This window comes from Conger conger, chromosome 5, assembly GCF_963514075.1.
Source record: "Conger conger chromosome 5, fConCon1.1, whole genome shotgun sequence".
Classification (NCBI taxonomy): domain Eukaryota; kingdom Metazoa; phylum Chordata; class Actinopteri; order Anguilliformes; family Congridae; genus Conger; species Conger conger.
The window spans coordinates 49,438,238-49,461,678 of NC_083764.1; the positions used below are offsets into that span (position 1 = coordinate 49,438,238).

General features: G+C 41.9%; 1 protein-coding gene across 2 annotated transcripts in view; it reads right to left on the reverse strand.

Annotated features, from left to right (window-relative positions):
* The window catches only part of LOC133128456 (calmodulin-regulated spectrin-associated protein 2-like), a 44,803-nt gene that overhangs the window by 12,356 nt on the left and 9,006 nt on the right, over positions 1–23,441 (reverse strand). For both annotated transcript variants that reach the window (XM_061241987.1, XM_061241986.1), the window contains exons 3-10: positions 11,662–11,820; positions 10,184–10,264; positions 6,668–6,809; positions 5,958–6,097; positions 790–880; positions 548–644; positions 225–262; positions 34–103 (exon numbers count right to left, since the gene is read on the reverse strand). In XM_061241987.1, the coding sequence (XP_061097971.1) occupies positions 34–103; positions 225–262; positions 548–644; positions 790–880; positions 5,958–6,097; positions 6,668–6,809; positions 10,184–10,264; positions 11,662–11,820 (818 nt within the window). The remainder of the gene's footprint in view (positions 1–33; positions 104–224; positions 263–547; positions 645–789; positions 881–5,957; positions 6,098–6,667; positions 6,810–10,183; positions 10,265–11,661; positions 11,821–23,441) is intronic.

Below are 23,441 nucleotides of genomic sequence, written 5' to 3' on the forward strand. Positions count from 1 at the left end.
CTAGCACCTATGTTTCATTGATATTATACTGACCTTTTCTCTTTCGGCCATGTCCCAACACACCCATCCATGTAAGACATTGAGGTTGATCGTTTTATAACACCTGCCAAATGAAAAAGAAACACTAAGCCACAATCATCATGTCATTCCCAAGACAATAAATGCAGACAACAACCATATATCAAGAAAAGTGAAAAAGGCTGAAAAAAGGCTTGCAGTCATACCTGAAGAGGAGGTCTTAGGTTGTGGCCTGAGTGACAGACTGTTATAAAGAAAAAGAGTGGGACAGAGGCAGAGAACAACTTTGAGATTTTCCATATGCAAAATAATTACTGAACATGATTGGTCTCCAACAACTTTAATATTTACATTTAATTGTAAGCAGAAAAGGGCAAAATGCACACTATATAACAATATCTTCGGAAAAAAATTAGGCACTTAAATATGTACCTCAAATGTAAGCAAAGGAAGTGCACTGAGTGCACACAGAAAGAACAATACTGTATTATACATCTAGACAACTAATACACAATAAATGTTGTGTAACCTGGGCTGGTTAGGACTAGCAGGTGTGTTGATAAAGCTTTCTCTGGTGTCGTTAGAAATGGGCACTGTAGGCACATCTGTCAACTGCAGGGCAGGGTCTGCATAGAAAAAGAAGAAAAAGAAATACAATCCCATTTAATGAATTCACTTAATGAATGAAATTACCGTCATTTACCAAATGTACCCATTTACCCAGAGTATAACTGCTGTTTATTGCAGACATCACTCAGCTTCTCTCCTTACCTTTGACATTTAGAACACGAGGCTGGACGAAGGAGGGTTTTACCACTTCAAACCACCAGAACAGTTCAGCCATGAACACAAGGTAATTATTCTGTCAGAACAAGAACAAACATGAAATTCATGTCACTGATATCCACATGTCCCTCAAGACATTTATATATCTTTTGCCAGGTATTATACAGGTCCCAGCCTGGTCAGTATCTACTGCAAAGGGTGTTTTTAATGAAATGCTGCTGTTCTCTATATTTTTATCCCTTCCTTCCATCTTATCATTTGTCTCTATTGTACTTTAGTTATATTACGATGGTTTATTTGCTTAGTACAGTGACCTTATGTTCTTTGGAAGGCCCTCCTAAATATCATATTATTATGGTTATGATGATTAACCCCTTAAGTATCATCCCTTTTCTTGACACTTAACAAAATAAAATGGCTACTATTCTTGAACCCTTTTGATTACAGGCATAATCCTGGTCTCTTCTGAAAAGTAAACCTTTGGGGTTTGTTTTCCAGGAGTCATAATTACTACAAATATTAAGAAAACACAGTTACAGAGGCTCATACACAGTGAAAGTGGAAGCTTTTTCTCTCACTAAAAACATTGTTTGTTTTTGACTGGATACAGATTATTGTAGCTGTGGCTGTTGCGCTTGGAAACATAATGGAGCCAAGTCACAACACTGGATGAATCCCCTTTAAAATATGAGGACAAAATGTTTTTTGTGAGACTTAGGGGTTAAGGATTGTTAATATTATTTTTGTTGTTGTTATTATTACAGCCATTAACTCCAAAAAAGAAATAGATAAGGGTTGTTTTTAAACGATTGTTGTATACATTAATCCTTACACTACTTCAACCGGTTTTATCAGTATCCTGAAACCATGGCCAGTTCTGAGAGTGGCCACAAGATGTCTCTAAACTGCTGCACAGCATTGTTAATACTTTGTTTTACTTTCAAATTACATCAATTCTGTCGGATTGTGATTCATTCACGTTTACTCATCCTTGGTACTACTATGATTATTTTAATGCTTCCATATACTTCTACTGCACTATAGCATGGTGAGTACTGACAGAATTAGACACTTTATTTCCCTGAACTAAATCTATTCTCCAGGAACTTAGAAGTTAAATTTAGAGTTAGAGTTACAGTTTAGAAGCAACATATTATAAATCTTACAAAAAATTGAAACCCACTCTCACATTGTAACCAGATTATCAATGAATCTTTATCCTTTGGCCAATAAGCATGCAGATGTCACTGATTTCAAACAAGTTGGATTACATATCCGAGGAAGGAAGTTATGTGAAATGTACAAAAGAAGATGCAAGAAAATCCATTGCCTTCAGGAATTATCCAAGTCTTTTCAAAGCTTTTAATTGTCCGCATTCAAAATGAAGCTATTTTAAATTACCAGTGTGAACCCTTGTACCATGAACAAAGAAACAAAACAAGACAGTGGAGTTGAATGCATGCTGTCCAAATGCGTTTTATTTTTCTGAAAACACTGGCTGAAGGATTGAACTAAAAAAATATCAACAAGGTTTGTGCCATGTGTCTTCATCGAACACAAATTCAAACAGCATCCCTGAAAAACATATGCTTCTTGAGTGAGTGATATAATGCAAACAAGCATAGCTTGACCGGCTCAGTCATGCCTGTGTGACAACCGCCAAATAGCTTTCAACTGCCTACAAATTAACTTACCAGTTTCATCCATATCATGTATCTCAAGGTAATGAGCAAACAGTCTGAGGTTTCTGAATGCACAAGAGGTTATTCTCTTTACAGAAGATCTAAAAATATGATGGGAATCAACAGGCTATCTCTCTCATGAATGCTCGCAGTCTCAAAGTTTGACTCCAGTTTCCAAAACAAGGAAAACCAGATTTGGGTAAAACACGATACTCATCAATTACCTATGATGAGCAATGAGCTGTCTACACAGGTAACTTATGAGAGGAAGACAATGATCTGACCAGACAGCTTAATGATGTCCTGAGCCCAACATTCCAGGTGACTGGTGTCACAAATGTCTTAATGACAAAAAACCTAACTATATGTCCTGTGGTAACACTTACAAAAGTAAAATAACTTTAATAATGTGGTTACAGCAATTACTATAGGGTCAATTGAGCGAATAAGCTAAAGGCAGTAACCCAAGTCTTACAGAGCATTCCAGGAAAGTATTCACACCACATTTTGTTATGTTACAGCCTTATTCCAAAATGGAATAAATTCATTTTTTTCCTCAAAATTCTACACACAACTCCCAATAATGACAACATGAAAGAAGTTTTTGAAATTTTTGCAAATTTATTCAAACTAAAAAAAAATTAAAAATCACTTGTACATAAGTATTCACAGCCTTTGCTCAATACTTTGTTGATGCACCTTTGGCAGCAAGTACAGCCTCAAGTCTTTTTGAATATGATGCCACAAGCTTGGCACACCTATCTTTGGGCAGTTTCGCCCATTCCTCTTTGCAGCACCTCTCAAGCTCCATCAGGTTGGATGGGGAGCGTCGGTGCACAGCCATTTTCAGATCACTCCAGAGATGTTCAATCGGATTCAAGTCTGGGCTCTGGCTCGGCCACTCAAGGACATTCACAGAGCTGTCTTGAAGCCACTCCTTTGATATCTTGGCTGTGTGCTTAGGGTCGTTGTCCTGCTGAAAGATGAACCGTCGCCCCAGTCTGAGGTCAAGAGCGCTCTGGAGCAGGTTTTCATCCAGGATGTCTCTGTACATTGCTGCATTCATCTTTCCCTCAATCCTGACTAGTCTCCCAGTTCCTGCTGCTGAAAAACATCCCCACAGCATGATGCTGCCACCACCATGCTTCACTGTAGGGATGGTATTGGCCAGGTGATGAGCGGTGCCTGGTTTCCTCCAAACATGACGCCTGGCATTCACGCCAAAGAGTTCAATCTTTGTCACATCAGACCCGAGAATTTTGTTTCTCATGGTCTGAGAGTCCTTCCGGTGCCTTTTGGCAAACTCCAGACGGGCTGCCATGTGCCTTTTACTAAGGAGTGGCTTCCGTCTGGCCACTCTACCATACAGGCCTGATTGGTGGATTGCTGCAGAGATGGTTGTCCTTCTGGAAGGTTCTCCTCTCTCCACAGAGGAACGCTGGAACTCTGACAGAGTGACCATCAGGTTCTTGGTCACCCCCCTGACTAAGGCCCATCTCCCCGATTGCTCAGTTTAGACGGGCGGCCAGCTCTAGGAAGAGTCCTGGTGGTTCCGAACTTCTTCCATTTATGGATGATGGAGGCCACTGTGCTCATTGGGCAAAGCAGCAGAAATTTTTCTGTACCCTTCCCCAGATTTGTGCCTCGAGACAATCCTGTCTCAGAGGTCTACAGACAATTCCTTTGACTTCATGCTTGGTTTGTGCTCCGACATGCACTGTCAACTGTGGGACCATATATAGACAGGTGTGTGCCTTTCAAAATCATGTCCAATCAACTGAATTTACCACAGGTGGACTCCAATTAAGCTGTAGAAACATCTCAAGGTTGATCTGTGGAAACAGGATGCACCTGAGCTCAATTTTGAGCTTCATGGCAAAGGCTGTGAATGCTTATGTACATGTGATTTCTTAGTTTTTTATTTTTAATAAATTTGCAAAAATTTCAAAAAAACGTCTTTCATGTTGTCATTATGGGGTGTTGTGTGTAGAATTTTGAGGAAAAAAATGAATTTATTCAATTTTGGAATAAGGCTGTAACATAAAAAAATGTGGGAAAAGTGAAGCGCTGTGAATACGTTCCGGATGCACTGTACTTTGCCATTCACAAGTGGCAAGCACTCAAATAAACCATGAAACAAGAACCATCAGGCCAGTGATTATCCGATCTGTCCAAATACATGCCTTATTTATTATTTGTATAGTGGTCTTTAAAAGTATTCCCAAGACACTGAACAACATACAGAGTTAAAGGTGGGTTGCCAGACACTGTGAGAGTCAGTAAAAAGGAGGCACATTCTCTGGCTCTTAATTGGGCTTTGACTCCCTTATCTACAAGTCACTTGTCTGTGGTCAACACTGGAGGAGAAAGCAATGTGACTGGCTGGCAGCCAGAGCGCACAATGTGATTGGTCAATACAGCAGGCCCTGTTCACAACAATTCCTCTGACACAGAACTTGAATTCGGTCACCATCCAGAGTCTAATTGCATAGTTCTATTTACATCTCAATAGACAAAGCCAGGATTTAATTGTCCACAGCATTTAAGACTCTCTCAAACAAGCTTCTTTGTCTCAGTGTGTCTACAGTTGGATGATCGATGGCAGACTTGGATTTCAAAATGTATAGGAGAACTTACCTAAAGAAAGTACCTCATTAATCCTGCTTTATATTAGAATACTCATACAAACAAATGTGTGGCAAAGTGCTTTTATTTAAAAAAGACTGTTGATTAAAAAGAACTACTTGTTTATGTATAAAGCATATTGATCCCATGCATGAGGGTTTAACAACAAAATCACACAAATAATTGGCTAATCAGCCCAATAACACCATTAAACTCCTTACTCTTTAAATAAAACATCAGTTAACGTTTTTTTAAAGGTTTCGTTCAACCCAAAAGCTAACTTGTTAATTTGTTCATAATAGCTCCAGACATCAATTCCACCTTGCATGGATTTTGGATTTGGGTTTTTCATGCTTATTTTCTGGTGAGGAACTGCTACAGTGCAACAAATCTTCATGCCATGCACACATATGGAATCACTGTTCTGCAGAAGGTTGAATCCACAGCACATAAAGCATAAAAACACATTCACATCAAAACACACCCTGACTCTCAGGCCAACAGCAACACAGACATTATGCAGTCAGTGCACCCAATGTCAATGGAGTCCCTGTTGAGGCGCACATTCGCTAGTGGAAAGAAAGAAAAAGTAGTGGGAAAACTGACAGAGGAGTCCTAAGTGCAGGCAGAAGTGGAGGGAATTTTTCAGCCATGGGCGGGTGGGCGTCCCGCAGCCGTTACTTGGACAGGACTACGGACTGGTGATGAGTCATCTGCCTGAGCAGGAAAGAATGAAGCTCCCCCCCACCCCCTCTCCCTCCTGCTGCAGGGTCGATCCCATGATTCATACTTCCCGACTGTGAATTTGCAGACACCCCTTCGGCTGCACCCCTCACTGTGTCTTACCTTTATAGAAGAGGAGGCATAGAGCATGTCCTCCAGTGTGAAGTGGCAGCAGCGGTTCAGGTTCTCCTGGCAGAACTCCTGGATTAGCTGAAGGTTGTACAGACTGTCGGCCAGTGACATGATCTCCTTCAGACAAATATCTGAGAGGCGGGGGCAACAGATGAAAAGAGCTTTGAGATCATGGACAATGCCATAAGCTGTGAATTCATAACAAAGGGACAGAGCTGTGAGCTGTGATGTCATAACTAAGGGACAGAGCTGAGAGGTGTGGTGTCATGCAGTAGCTTAGCATTGGTAGAAATGGCATTATCTGCCATGAAAAAAACATTACCTGCTATGCTGATACAACAATATTCCTTATTTACCTCCCCATCAATAAATAATCAGGTCATGCCATAAGTTACTATCATATAGCTTTGCAACATCAGTGCATTTGTTAAGAGTGAACTCATGAACAGTTTTATTAATTCTTTAAGCATGTTTAGACTGTAGTATTCATGCAGAGCCCAAGAGTGGCTAGCTTTGTTTTTATTCAGAACTAAAAGCCTGGTGGGTTAAATGACCAATTAAGTGCCTAGTAAGAAAATAAAATCTGCACACCCTGTAGCTCTCCAAGAGCAAGAGTGAAAACTACTTCTTCAAATGCATCAGCCCCAGGTGCACAGAAATGTGCCTGTTTTTGAATGTGGACAGAGGTATCTGACTGGTACCTTCCAGCTGGACAGCGCCAGGGCAGTAGAAGTGCACCAGGGCAGCCAGCGCGCAGCCGTCTGTATTGTCCTTTAGGAGGTTGTCCACTGGGGGGAAACATGGCACCTGGCGGGGCAGTGCATGCTCCTTCCTAAAGCGAACCTGGGCAACAATGACAACCATAGCATCCTGTCACAGAGGAGTACACACACACATACAGCAACCAATCATAGAAGTGCACACACACACACACACAAGTGCTGACACTAGTGACATGCACACACAAACACACACTTCACATAGTTTAGTTAGGAGGTGCTCTGGAGGTTTGGATACAATACCTGGGTGGTGAGGGTGTTGCCACATGCAGAATTAGGACCTCTTTGGCAGAAATGTACTACCAACCAACAGTGTTGTACCCTCTGGCATACTGCACTGTGAAGGAATAATTTTACTGTGAGCCACTTCAGCCTCCAGGAATGCTCTGTGCCAGCTCTGGCCAGGGTGCCCACATGCACACCATTAGCACAGTCTGATGGTTTCATAATGACTTCTGTAGGAAAAGAGCATTTTGTGTCCGCAACTCCAGTTCCCAGCTGCGCTCTGACCTCCAATTAAAACAATCCCTCTCAATTACTCCAAGTGCAAATTCGTCACTCTGAGGACAAAGCACTGTTGCTGTTATTTTTGTACATCGACCCACCCCACTAGTTTATTGTGCAGTTCAGCGGGAGGGACTCAGCTTATATAATCAAATTTGCCGGACTGTTCCCCCGGTAAACTGCAGCTTCTTAAATTTGCCCAGTGTTCCATTCATTAACCTGACATGAGTGCATTTGGCTCTGTACTCCCAAGGACAAAGTAAAAGATTTAGGGTTTCATAACAAAAATGCAGCTTTTTATTCGATAAATTAGTTTGAAGCAGCAATGTATGGTAAAAACATACAGTTGCAGTGGTCAGTTCTTAAATCCCAGTTTGAGTGTTTATGGAAAGGGCAGTGGTCTGAACCACACTCATTGTACCAGAAGGAGGAAGCATAACATTTAATCATGAAAGCAGTTGTGAATTCAACTGCTCTCTTTTCAAAAAGGAAGAATAGAAGTTCAAACAACAATTTCCTGCTTACCTACCTATAAATAAATCATAACATTTCACAATGCAGCCTTTGTGTCTTGGGTCCTGGTTCTAACATCATACATTTCAGACTTGTTTAAAAATTTGTTTGTTGGTTGACATTTAAATGAGATGCAGCACCTGTCTTAACTGTTATAATGTAAAACAAATATGAAAACTGTAACAATGGTCACTATTCATTACTACTAGTAGAAGAATTAAAAGATGACAGCAAAAGTTAAACTTCTGAAAAACAATACAATAGACTTTTCGATGCATTTTGATTTGGGGGTTCTAAGCATTGGGGTTGGGTAGGGGCAGAGGGTAGGTAAACCCACAGACCCAGTCACAGTAGGACACATGAAGATGCCTAACAGACAGAGAATGAAGGATGCTGGGTAGAAGTGAGGGAGTAAGTGATAGGTGGACTTACAGGAACCAGTTTCCAATACCATTTGGTTGGAGACTTCAGCCCGCAAAACAAGAATTGGAGAACAGATGAAAGAATGACCAAAAGGTAAGGTAAGTGCATGTGACTGGCAAGCTGAGCTCCTGTGGCCTTTCAGGTGTCATGTACCAGTTATGAGGGCTTCTGCTGTTCCACACACCGAATGGACAGATTGACACAACAGCACTTCTAGTCCAAAAGGAGACCACCCATGCCAACGCCGTAAGGCAACAAGAGTGATACTCCACGCTTGGGGAACACAAAAATATTTTGCAGGGTATGGGTCTGATGAAAATCATTTTACTGGCTTGTGAAAGAGGAGCACATGGTTGCATTTTCTGCCTTCGTGATATGCTTCCACATGCTTTTCAGAACATGCACAATGATGAAAATCAGATGTGAAATCTGTTTGCCTTCTCATAGGAGGGGGACAAAGAGCTGTTTTTCTTTTGAGGCCGTTTGTATCAACAGACCCATCTGATACACTGTCTGTCCCCCATACTCTTCTGGTTCTATGAACACAGACCAAAGTGCCGTAATATGCACATTAAACACCATTCATTTGCCACAAACAAATAAGCAACAAGTTAAGGGACACCTCTTTTTGGGAATGTTTAATGATCACAGACCACAGCTGGGAGTGTTTCATTCACAGTCTACTCTTTGCTGAATCAATCTTTATCCACAATTTTCAAGTCTTCCCAAATATAGAATGCCTAATCATATTTGTAGGCATCTCATTTCCTCAATGCAATGTCCCTGTTGATCCCAGAAGGCAGAAACAAGCCTTCACTCGCCTTTGAAGTGCACACAGACATCCTCTGCTTCTTTTCCCTCTGCATCCCATCATCTCAGTTGCATGGTTATTGTGAAGGAGTAGCACAATTCACGTGCAGTTGGTTTGAGCAAACTGCAGGTGATCGACAAGAAGAGTTGCTCTTGCATATCAATATTGTGCAAGAGCAAATTATGCACTGCCCTGTGTATCTGCCAGACAGACACTTAGAATTCCATACCAGAATGTGTACCTCATACTGAAAACCAGCTCTTTACCAACCCAAATCCCTGAACAGCTAATCTGGCTGAGACAGAACACTACATCGGATAAAGAGGTCCACAATCTGTCATACAAGCTAGTCCTGAGCTCCTGTCTACTTCAGACACAACAAACAAATTTATTTACAAAACAAGAGGGAGAATTGTGGAGAAGTGAGTAAACAAAAGCATCAGAATTGAACTCATTAGGGCACTTTTCTTTTAAATAAAATGAATAATTGCAAGTCTTTGGATGTGTCTTTAAGTGGCAAGTCTTTGGCAGCAAACAAAAGCAGAAAAACACCTTGGGTTTTCAAATTACCAATGCAATATACTGTAAATGGTAAATGGTTGGCATTTATATAGCGCCTTTATCCAAAGCGCTGTACAATTGATGCTTCTCATTCACCCATTCATAGACACACTCACACACCGATGGCGATTGGCTGCCATGCAAGGCGCCGAACAGCTCGTCAGGAGCATTTGGGGGTTAGGTGTCTTGCTCAGGGACACTTCGACACAGTCCGGGCGGGGGAGTTGGTATGAGATTTAAAACTTCAAAACTTATGACTTTTAGACTACAAAGCGTGCACTCGCAGGGTGTGCCTGTACTGAATGAGGCAGTAAAGAGCTGCTGGAATGGTCCTGTTTTGTATTACATTCTGAAGTACTACACACAATTTGCTTTGTGACCTTATTGATTGGCTTGTTCAGCAGTTTAATGGTGATGAACACCATCACATTTTCCAAATAATCCCAACCATAATCAGTTTTTGTCTGCTTGCTCATTCCTGTAAGTGAATTTCCATTTGTTCATCTTTGGTAAATCGTTTTGCTGAACCACAAACCCCCCCCATCCATAGAATAGAGCTATATCCAATTCGGAGTTTCATTAAAGGGGAAATTTCATAATGACGATAACGAGATGGACACACTCACCCGGGGGCCAGACGTCTCTTCGCTCCACGGCTCTCTCATTTTCTGCTCCTGAGTGATGATGTCTTTCAAGTATTCGTTAACCTTGTTAATGAAGGAGAGAGACACCCTGGTGTATTCATTGCAATAAGTCACTGCTGTCAACAGAGCAAATTGAACAACGCATCCGTGGACAGGCACAATAAATGAAGATAAAATCACACCAATTACATTGTGTGTGTGTGTGTGTGTGTGTGTGTGTGTGTGTGTGTGAGATTACCCAGGTAAAAATAGCATTCCTTTTTTTCAAGTTCACAATAAAAATGCCTTGGCAAGCCCTCTTATCCCCCACCCCAAAAAGTGACTGTGTTTGTGGCCCTCATTCATGCAGACCTGCTGACTACTGTAGGGAACAGCAAGATTTAGTTTAAAAAAAACCTTCAAAAGCATGTAAACCGCCGCTAGTTCAATCAAGTGGTTCCTACACAATATATTAGCACCATTAAAAAGTTTATTTCCTTTAGTTCAAGCCCTGTAGGGGTAGCCCAGTCCACATGGCAGCTGACTTTCAGACCATGTACTATTCCCCGTTCAGCAGGGACATGGCGCTATCTGTACTGTGATCTGCATCTCTCTAACTCTCTCCCACCTCCCCACCCCCCCACCCCCCACCCCCCCGACTGAAGAACATGAGAAAATACATAAGAACCAGAAACAGCCACTAAAGGCAAAATAAGGTCTCCCAGAGAATCAGGGTGCAGTTATGATTGGCACATTTTACTAGGACCGGGGGAGGGGCTAGAGCAGGATGGCCACAGTGTCCAATGGCCAGCAAGCTTGCTTGTCCCTGTCCCTGTCCATGTACCCCCCCCCCCTCCTCCCCACAGACTGGGACAGGATGCACATGACCAGAGGAATGTAAACAAACAGCTCTCTCTCATTTTGTCCAAGTTGTTCTTCCTCGTGCATTACTATGGGGGTTGGGTGCAATGTAACATTCCTTTGTTTGGTCTGCAGGGATGGCAGCACAACATGCAACCACAGCCAAACACTCAGTTTGGTCAGATCACAGCTTCACCTGCTCAGGATACTTATAGTTAGATCCGTTAGTATACTGTCAGCAAAATTCTAGCCACATTCAAAAGTTTACCCAGTTGAAGATTATTAGGCCATTCTGCATCAAAGATGTCTTTGGAGCCTTCTTATTTTGAATACATTTCACCTTTTAACTACATTTTGTCATTTTTTATCATGTGCAATCTTGATTAGTAGTGCTCCGATTTTCAATTTTTTGTATAAAAAAATAACCCAATGAAGTATTTAATTGGAGGCACCTTAAGGAATGCACCCCGAAGACAGTGACTCTTACGATAACGATTTAATAAAACACTGCAGTACATTCAAGCCCTTTCCCTGGGTTTAGTGTTCTCAGAAATCCTCTCAGCTGACAAGATGGGTGCCAGCAGACAGGGTCCATCGTCAGGGAAGAGCAGGAGGCTCACCTTGTTTATCCAGCTGGTCACCGCCTCCTCGGTGTCGTAGGGCACATCGTCCTCTGAGTCCAGGCGATACTTCTGCAGGCAGGACACCACCCTCTCCAGGCTGACCATCTCCGCCGTGTACGCCATCATCAAGGTGTCAATCATGGCCAGATGGGCACTCTGGAGGAAAAAGAGCACACATCATTATTGCCTCCTGATAACACATGTAGACCTGTTGCTTCCACGATGACCAGTGCAGATTCAAGAATCAGGAGTCTGCTATATTAAAATGCATTACGAGGCACATTATGAGGCACATGTTCAGGTACAAAAATACATGCAATTGAACCAACACAACATAAACAGATCTTCTGGATGAACACCAAAAGCAGAAGTGGGAAGTCCAGAGGTCACAAAGTACAAGTCCTGCCGTGTGCTTCTTCCACCCATGAACTCAGCCAGGTGATTTCTCTAATTATTTGAATTGATTGAATACTTGTGCAAATTCGCAAATCAAGGAGAACAAAATAATGGGGAGGACTTTTACTTCCTGAACTATCTTCTCCAGTGTTTTACACTCCCATTTCATGTCACATTTTGTCCGGCTACTTCCCCAGTCGGGCAGCCTGATGTGTCAGTTGCTCTGGAAACCTTTGCAAAAACTGCTTGTTGTGCAACCCACTTAGCTGTGTCTTCTATAAAGAGCAAGAATGGGAGTTCAGAATGAACCTATCTGCTCTGCTTCCTTTTCTAGTTTGGTCAACAACAGCAGAAACATCTAGGGTGCTAAAAGCATCTGTGCCAAAATGATACAAAAAATATTTATTCACTGCACATTATATTTTTATGGAAAAACACCTAAAAACATGCTGAGGCAACATATTATGGCTTTTAGAAAGTGTTTATGTAAATAAAAGCACTGATTTTGTTCTACCAGAATACCCTTACATGTTTAGACAGCAATTCAGTCAATAATGAGTGTTTGTTTTCAGACAAATGGAAAAGGTGATTTGTGGTTTCTGTTTCTTGAATTTGCTCAGTGACACAGAATACTACCAAATATGGCACATCAAGCACAGCTATCTTGGTACATGAATGTTCCTGTTGTATCACAGTGCAGTGACATAATATGCCTACATCAGGATTATATTCGGTAATCCTACAAAGAGCCACTCACACACTATACCGTAACAGCTAAGTAGGACACTGAAGAGCCACAGCTGATTTCAACTGTAATTGAATTTCTAGAAAACTTTATTAAAATACAACTTGAAAGCACTGCACATGACATTAAAACAAAACCCCTATTTTACCTGCATATATACGCAATCCTTTTTTGCCCAGTTTCCTTCTCACTCTACCATGCACAACAGCACAATTGCAGGGTGTTTCCTACATTAAAAACTATAGTGCATATATAAGAACTGGAGAGGGTCAGAGGAACCAGGCGGTGAAGCCTAGGAAGGTGATTTAACAACTAAAGAAAGCCTAATTTAATTTTATGTAGCAGTTCATAAAACAACTCACGGGCATCTGGGAAGAGGTGCCAAATTCCTGGATACTCACGGACCTTCGGGGAAAGGTTGGAAGCCCGTGGTCGAGGCAGGAGACTAGCGAATGTGACAGAAGGGTGAAATACCCAGACACCGCATGTGACATCTGCTGCAGTGAGTTACAGTTCTGTGCTCCAATAGGCATTGTCACAAGCACAAATATTTAAAGAAATGTTGTAAAGACAGTCACAAAAAATAATTTTTGTGGTACTTTTTATATTGTTTACAATGAGTTAATCCTTCAGTATAAATTACATTTCCTCCCTAATTCACTTAACACTTAATTCTGACACCCATTAATACATATTTAAATGTTCCAAGTGGCACACGTAATTTCCAAGTAATTTTTTTACAAACATTTCTTATACATCTCAATCCATTGCAGTGTCCTTTTTTTACTCATTTTGGCACATGCTTGAACAAATGTGTACAGTGTATTGATTCAAATATGACAAAAAGCTTTTTGTTTGCTTTTATTTCCTTCACCCACCAATTCTGTTTTCATGAGCATATTGCAGTACAATGAATGAGTACTCTTTTGTTTGAGGATATGCAGCAGGAAATAAAATAAAAAAAGAGCAAGCTTTGCTATGAAGCCTACAGCTAGCAAACTAACAATTTAACAGTAGCAAAATGTGCCTTTTTAACCAGCAAAAATATTCCTAGCTCGTGTTATATGCAGGTATTGCCAGGAGCTAGATAGAGCATCTTTTTAGAAATAAAAACAGAGGGATGTCTAAACATGAAGGAAAAGACTCCAAATATCCAGAGATTCTGTATTGCACACAAGCCACGATTATGTACAGATTCAATTGCATACTGTAATTAATCACCTTCATCTGAAAAAAACTTGCGCTGAAAGTTTACCCTCAATCTGTTAACAGGACATTGCCAGCAGGCTGCTGCATTGGGTAGTTTGCTTTGCTCACTCTGAGCTGACATGGGCTACATTTGGGCAAAAATAATCCACATGCACAGCCAGATGCTTACTGAAGGGCCTCCCTCGAGAAAACAGAGGATTCAAACCCACAACTTTCTGTTCCTAAAACAGGAGGGTACCCTTCTGCCACAGCCACATCTAACATTCCTGGTTAAATAATAACTGTGGGAACAGACAGCCATACAGCACGCCTTTCTATCCTGTTGGACACATTTCATTTCAAGATGAGCAATGAGCTCTGTAATTCAGTAGGAAAACTGATGGAATATGTATGATCTGGGTGAGCCAAAGCAGACTGTGATTGAAGGTGCCTTCCCTCCAGGGACACTCCAGTGGAGACAAGGATTTTCATTTCATCTTGCCCTTCTCCAGAGTGACCTAATGCTATTTGGTGTGTCATGGATGGCAGCAATCTAGTGCCATGTTTTCTCACAGGCCCACTGCACAAGAATGGTGGGGGCAGTAATAAAGAGTGACATTACTCCAATTGTAATAATCAGATATCCTCCCAGACTGACTCCCGCCCTGTCTGCTGGGCTTTGATTCCTCAGGTTCTGGCAACCCTTTGGAGATATGCAGCCACGACGCAGATAAGACAGTGGTGTCACCGAGCCAGCGTGCTCTCAGTCTAGACCCAGTGTGGCATCATGGGATAGGGCAAGGTCGTAACTAGTTCAATTCTTTTTTTAGCAAGATTCTCAATTTAGATTCTTAGCAGTGGTTGGAGGCCCATCCCATTTACTTATTTAAAATAGCGTGAGAATCCTCCAAAGAGGGTAGAACCACCACTCGTGAGCTGAGAATTAGAAGGTTATATGTGAGTTCTGAGTATTTTTGAGCTATTGAGCTTTAAAGCTTCAAAGTGAATGGGCTCCAAGCTGATACATCCTTTTAAATTTAGAATTTTTCCATACTTTCAAAAGTGTATTTTTGTATAAAACTTCACACATATATTTAGCGCCCTATAAACAACATATTCATGACACCAACTCATTTTTGTCAAAAATTTCTGTTAGAATCTTATTCTCGGCTCTAGGCAGACTGCAGGCACCTGACTGTAACTGTGGCAGCAGAGACAACTGAGAAGTACCTTGTGTGCCATTCTCAGTAATGGCCAGCATTAGCACAGTCAGCTTTGCGTTTGCAAGGCAAACTTATCCGTTAAAAAGGGGAGGACAAAAGCTGCCGTTGGTAAGTTCAAGGTCAGAAGAAAGGCAGAGGCATTCTGGACAAGAGTAAACAGTTTTATACACAGTGCTGCCTCCCTCTCACTGGAAACACAATACAGTCTCTCATTCGCTGGGTGTATAGCCCCATTCTAATGACAGTTCCGTCATTTCACCACTAAATGGTGCTAATGCTATAACCCCTTAGCTACTGCTCTCCCTTTAAGCTTCTCGTCCTCTGGCCGTTAATGAATTGATTTTTCACAACAGGCAGGCTGTGGCATTCCTGCATGCTCATGTCTGCTTGATGAACAAACGTCAGGGTGATAACCAGACCATGGTCATGGGCTAGGCTCCCAAGGAAAAGCTAAGCCATATATAAAACATTTATTTGGGGTGTGCTGGGCGACCTGCTGTGTTCGGAAACTGTTCTAGTGTTCGGATGATTTTGAAACTGGGCTGTGCCAGAGCCGACTGTGGCTGGCTACCCAAAGGTCAATGCCGTAGCCCTAGCTTCGCCCTAGGATGAGAAACTGAGGGTTGTATCCGGCCAGGATTACAGAGTCTCATCACTCAATATCAAACCTCGCTGGTGGGTCGAGTGCTAGCAAGTCTGCCTGTTGAGCTGAGAAGCGTATTTCTCCAACTCATGTCTGTGCAAGGCCAACTTGTGTGACATCCTGTGTCTTGGAGAGGAGGCCATGCTTGTTTGTGCCATGAATATTTTTGGGCATTCCATATTGTGGATATTTGAAACATTGTGGACATGTGAAACTGAAACTTTAACTGTTATTAATTGGCAAAAACGTTTTTGGCATTCCAGATATTTCCTCATTGCCCCAAAAAAGCACATTGTGACCTTCAAGCGCTGAAATTACACTACATTAAACCTGTTTTTTCTTGTTGTAATGTTGCATTTACTGATACTTCCATAGAAAGAACAGGTCCTGAAAATCACCACAGCCCTGTGCTCTGTCCGTGCCAAATCACAGCATGCAAAAAAAGAAGCAAAGTTTCCCTCAGATTACACTGACGTTTCCAAAATTAGAACATACAAAATGACTTTTTCCTGTTCCATCCTGCAAATGCAAAAATGGGCAGTTTCCCCTCAGATTATATCATGCTTAAACTCCAGGAACTGTGCCACCGCTGGTCTTGGTGAAGGCTGTTTCAAGCCATTTCAAACAACAACACTGAAACAGACAGCTCCAGATGCTTTACCTACATAAGCATAACGGTGCTTACAATGCTCCCATTTTAGGAGCATTTGCTCCTGAAAATTGATGTGTGCAAACTGAAAAAATAATATAGGAGCACATCTACTAAATGGTTTTATATTAGGAAAGAATTTAGGAGCCCTGAATTCTCCTTGGAAAGAATTTTAGTGTAGAGCCCTGCATAAGCAATACTCTCCTGCAAACAACACTGCATGTACATCAATCCATTAAATGCAAATTTAGCAAAAGAAAAAATAAGAAATTAAAATGATATATAGTCAGCTCCATTCAATGGACTGGGCCTCATCTGACAGCTAGACAATGATCCCAAACATACTGCTAAAGCAACAAAAAGAATGGTTCAAAGCCAAAAAAGGGAAAATTCTTGACTGTCATTCACCCAATCTGAACCCAATTGAACATGTGTTCCATATGATGAACAGAAGACTTAATGCAACTAGCCCATGAAACAAACAGGCTGAAGATGAAGATGAAGATGGCCTGGCAGAGAATCACCAGAGAAGATATTCAGCACCTGGTGATGTTAATAGGTTGCAGACTTCAAGCAGTCATTGCATGCAAAGGATATGCTACACAGTACTAAATGTGACTACTTTTGTTTACATAACCTAAATATGTCCCAAACATTATGGTGCCCTGACATGGGGGTGACTACGTATAGAAAAGTATGATAAAAGGTGTATAAAAATACCCAGCAAAAAAAGTTACATATATGCACATTAACCACATGTGAATTGTTTTATTACAAACATAAGAGTGCGGTGTACAGAGCCAAATCAAGAAAGATATGTATTTGTCCTGAGACATATATACTACAACTATATTATAGATCACTCGACAAGGTGTACTTACATTTCACACTTAACTTACTTACAAAGCTGGACACTTCATTCCTCAGGTGATAAACCAGTGGGTGTGAGAGGTTGTGAGTCAAAACATTTACTGCCACAGCTTGATCTGTTGTTATGTGCGACCCAAAGTTAAGCACCACCCACAGGGGTGCCACACTCACCCCAGCTGGGATTCAAACCTGCAATACTGAAGTCAAAAGACTGAATGCCATAAGACACAAGCCTACGTTCTTGCCCAAACAACCTGGGAGATGCTGGACACTGATCCCAGGTCCCATTCTTGAAGGCCATTGTTACCTGCCAAGAACCATGGAAAACCTTGTAGATGGACGTTTAAGACTGAATGCATAACATTCGCTGCATAATGAACTCTTGAACACCCAGGTGCACCATGAGATAGGTGCCACGTAGATTTGAAGGCACTGAGGTCAAATTGGGACGTCATCCAGCCTACCCCATTAATTGGCAGTGCCAGCTTCTAGGATCAGTTAAAACACTGGGGTGGTCCCACCTGGCGCACATGGGGCATGGACAGTCTGTCACGCAAGAACACCGTCTGAGTAAACAGGCTTCTGTTTTCTTGTAGGGGGAGGGGGAATTCCGAGCATGCCGAGACCCGCAACCCTAAGGCTGACCTGACTTCCTCTGCCTGGACGTCACTCCAGAACTTCAATATCCTCACACCACCTGAAGCAATTTCATCTGCCGTTCCGTTCACCCAGACATTCCAGTTGTACCTGTGCCAAGTTGTCTGCACCTGCAGCAAGCCCCCCTGAATAAACAATATCCAACGTGGGTCGATCCTTGACTTATTAGAATAGCATTCTTTTTGGCTTCCAGACAGAATATAAATAATAAGGCATAGTGAACTGACTATGGAAAAACTCTGTTTGGTGAAAAAAATATATGGTTATCAAATTGTCACTCTAAAGCCCTAGACACTTGGCAAGAAATGTTATATTAGGTTTTTATAAAAATCAAATAGCTGGATTATGAAAGCATTTTCAGTAGCTAAATTTGCCAACCACTGAAGGGCCAGCATTTACAAAGCCAATCAGGAGTAATTAGCTCCAATAGATTACCACAAATAGACCGGGAATGTGGAAAGTCTGTGTTGGGACTGAATGAATCATGGTGTACAGCCGGCAGAGTGAACTCCAACACTTCCAACACAAGCCCTTATTCAGTGCTTGGAAGGTTTCCCGCTGGACTGCAGAGCAGTAACCATGACGACTGCGCAGAGGGGGGTGCAGTGGTGGATGGGAACAGCAGGCTCTCCCAGGGCCCAGCCACAGAGACAAGTGGACCCTGGAGTCTTTTACACATGGAATAAGGAGTCACTGCAGGCTAAATAGCATTGACTGACTCATTGGTTCAGGGAATGAAACAGCCCCGTGGACTGACAGCACCACTAAGTCTTTAGAGAGATAGATGTATAGATAGGACTTTATTCATCTCCATAGAGAAATGTGGTCATTGCACAGCAGGTAAATAAATAACAGCTCCCTTCTTTAGATACACTAAGCCTTCTGTAGCCAAAACAACACCTCTGAGAACAGTGTGATGTCCATCACATTGAATACATCGCATTTTGTCCTTCATAGATGGTTGTAGGACAACCCAATATCAAAATTTGTTTGGTCAAATGTGAAAACTTGTAATGTAACTTGAACAGTAATCGAGTCACTTATTTTCTTTCAGAGCTGCCAAGAGAACATAGATGGTTAATGAGTTAGTGTATTTCACACAAACATAAGACAGTATAGAGCAATTAATAGAACAGTTTGTCAGGCCAAGTAGCAAAAGCAGATACTTTTAAGGTGTTCAAGAGGCTTGACACAGTGCTGGAGACTCTAGTCAATAAGCAAAAGAACAGGCTTAGATAAGATGAATGGCCAATTCTGAATGGCCCATTCATAAGTTAAATATTTCTGCTTTGTAAGTTCAATCCCACTAAAGCTGCATTTCTACAACATTAAACACCACCGAGTCTGACCTTCAGTCTTCTGTATCATTTAGCTCCATGAGCAGTGTGGAAACTAAATGAGAAATTTTCCAAATCCTGAATACTCCACAAATACCTGACTTTATTCTGACTGACAGTACCAAGAGTATCCAAAGATTGATTATTATGCATGTGTACTTGAATGTCAATATATTCACGTTTCCTTCTGTTGATCTAGAATGTGTTCGTAAAAATTTGGTTCAAGAGAAATGTAAACACACTCTATTGGTGTTGATGGCACATCTCAGGGTCATTGCAGAAAAAGATCCAGTAATAACACTTTGTTTGGTTCTGCCTTCATCATGAGACAGAAGACCGTAGCGATTATGTGCGTCTCAACAATGGCAAAATTGTATCAAATGATTGAAGATATTTCTCCCAAAACAAATAGAAACAAACAAAGACGATAAATCCATTAAACACTCATTTGAAATCACATGACTCAGCTGAAAAAGGTTAAACAGCAAAAACAAAAGACAATGACAGAAAGCCCTCATTAATATCTCTGACATCATACATTTAAAAAAAACACAACAATGGCAGGATAACATTGGATTCATCCCAGCAGCTGCAGGGTTGGTGTAGGTTGTCATAGGTTTCTCAGGTTATCGCTAACTTATTTCCACCCATCAACATGCTACATGCTCACCAGTTGTTGTCAAGTCAGAGATTAAAATCCCAGTGGGTGCTAACTCTATCCTGATGTATTGCGTGGGTAGTGAGGTGTAAAATAGGCATGCATCAGGGGTGCATTGGGAGTGCTGCTGGTGAGTAGCTGTGGGTGGCATAGCAGTAACTTAACATTATTTAAGCCTCCAAACAGACACGCCCCAGCCCAACCTTCTATGGTACTATCATTTTTATAATTAATTCTGGTACATGTGTACATTTTGCCCACATTTTCTCTGGCACACACAATCTGCACACGGTTTTCACATGGTTTTCACACGGTTGACTATATCAGAGCCTTGCAGACTTGACCACAACCAAGATCACAATTGCATCACTGTGGCTCCAAAAATTATTTAATCTAGAAAGTACAAAAAGACACAGGTACGAAAGGAATCAATGCATCATGGGAGATATTCATTTCAGAAAACTGGTTGTTTTATCACAGAGAAAAATGCATACAATCACATTCACATTCAAAAATGTGTTAATTCCACAGCTACTTAAAAACAAGCTTTATGTTATGTTACGTTATGTTATGTTAACTTCATAAGAATAGAGACGTCTTTATCGCACTCTCCCCAGCACTTCCTCCGCTCACTTTCAGACTTGATAGCTCTGTTTTGAGCTGAACGTAAGGAAGTGCATGCCCCAGGATCCTCGCACCGTGAGCCAAAACACGCTGACTCAGAGCGGAAAACTACCGTCGGAATCTACATCTAGCGGGTCCTCGCTCGTCCCGACATCCCTCTGCCTCTTCCCAACTCGCCCAGCTCTGGAACAAATACCCTAGGGCGTTTCTCTCCTGCTCAGCTAACTTGTCCTTTACCCACCCTCGTAAAAGTCTTTCAATTCCTGTAATGTCCACACACAAGTGACCATCTGGATTGATCGACACAAGATGGCCATAGACACGTGTGTGCTGTCTTTTCATGCTAAGTGACAATTATCCGTTGCTAGAATACGGGCTTTCAACACATATCAGGAAGGGAGGAGCAGCAGAAGCGGAGGTAAGCTGTCATTAACGGTTCATTCGCCGCCTTGGGAGGTGTCTGGTTTGTCTGCACCTCCGCCCGTGTGCGTGCCTGCACACGCTCAAGAGCCTACGTCACTGCAGCACCGTCACGGTACTCCAACCACCCACCATTGTCATCCCTCACCTGGAGCCTGGCCAGCAGCCTCTGAGAAAACTGAAGAATCATCATTTTCCCTCCACTGCGCCCCGCCCTGCCCCCCATGCAGTTTAACAGCAACAGCCTCCCTTCCTTTTGTTCCTTTTCCCAATGGATGTCATTGAACTACCAGAACAGCTTAACTGAACCAACTGAAGGATGAAGTACATATGAAAACTTTGGCATTTGTAGAATGCAGAAACCTTTTGTGTACATGACTACAGCAATTACCCTAAGCTCCTGCTTGGGAACTGAAAAAGCATTATTTTTCTTATTTCAGACTTGCTATACAAAGGCAGGTCAAATGCTTAATGAAATGTCTGTGTTAATGTTAAGTACCGTAACACAACCTTGCCCAAGGAGGCAATTCAAAACGTCAGCCTTCTGCCAATCCCAGACTGTGAGGGGCTGATCCCAGGGGTCCGATGGACAGAAAAGAGCCCACTCCTGTTGACAGAGTGCGTTTCTATGGCTGTCTGGGAGATCCATCCATTACATTACATTTACATTACAGGCATTTGGCAGATGCAGTTATCACTTCTGAGACACATGCCATCACTACACTGCTGGACCAAACTTGCTCCCTGCAATTCAGTGTGTGTACTCGTATGTATGTGTTCATGTGTTTATGAGAACAAGCATATGCATATCAAAGTCCGTATTCCTATGTTTGTGTGTGTGTCAACATTTGTATGCATACATGTGTGCATGTGCCTGTGAATGTGCATGTATGAGTGCATGCCTACATGAGTGTGTATGAATGTGTGAGTGCACGCCTATGTGTATGTGTGGGATCACATGCGTACATGGATGTATGTGTGTGTGTGTGTTTGTGTGTGTGTGTGTACGTGTGCGAGTGTACACCTGTGTGTATGTGTACATAAGCGAGTACATGCCTATGTATGGGTGTGTGTGTACGTGAGTACATGCCTGTGTCTGCATTCTACATGTCATTATGTGTACACAGAAAGATCAGATGGGCGGACCCTGGTCCTCTGTTAAACAGACCCCAGGGACTGCAGTCCGTCAGCCAGCCAGGGAACAAGGCGTGACAGCAGAGGAGAGCCGCAATGCAGAGACCTGCAGCTCTGCCGCGTATCAAAGCCAGAGCTTAGAGCAGAGCCAGTGCTGCAATAACTGCAAGCGCTAATTCCACCACGCCAGCTACGCCACAGGTTTACATAAAACGTACAGCTCCAAACACATCTAGCCCTGACAAAAAAAACACAGAGAAAACAGCTGCATTCCTAGCTCATGAACCAGCCCTCCCCAAACACTCTGCATGATTACCTCCAGCTCTCTATTCCTCCCTCTAAAATGGATAGCTCGTGTTGCTATGGCCTCGCAATCTATTTCTTGTTATTGGGGTACAAAGAAAGAGAAATGAAAACATTGATTTGAATGAAAATTTGATGCTCACACATGCCCTGAATCTATTTACCAGGATTATATTACACAAACAGAAACATTAAAATAGTGACTTGAATGGAAACACGATATTGTTCAATATTGTACAGCAAATTTCGGCTTGATGCATATTAAATCTTCCATCTTTGGTTCCACTCAGATCAGCTTCACTCACACCCTCTAAAACATACTTTTTTTACTGTACACTTCCCTTTTGTTTATATGATCATTGCCATGGAATTCTCTTTGTTTCAATATTCCAGCCAGCAATCCCTACTGATCCGTAATTCCCTCATTTCCTACTGTCAATGGCTCTTTTCTAAGAAGCCTGGATTAGCATTTAACCTGTGGCAAGACAAGGAAATCTTGACCGAAAGTTTTCCAGCTGTAGGAGGGTAACCCGAAGCCATTTTCATTTTAAAATACAGGCAAGTGCATTGCTGCTGAAATGCCAGTGAAATGTCACTGATAATTGTGAAGAATGCTGGCTAGCATCCTCCATTAGAAAAGCAACAAGAAACCGCACAAAATGTTTGTTTGCTTTCCAGAATTGCAAGAAAAGACGGTCTGTAGTGGTTTATAATAGGCTTCTACAGATCTGAAAGCATCAGCGAGCAATGTTTAAACAAAATTTAAGAATGTTCTTAATGCTGAAAAGATTATTTACTTTTCACTCCACCCCACAAAGGAAAATCGTGTGAAAACACTGGCAAAATGGCTAGGCCTCCAATTGCTTAAAAAGCCAATCTTTACTCTGACAAACAGTGCACAATGTACATGGCTCCAGAGTACAAAACCAG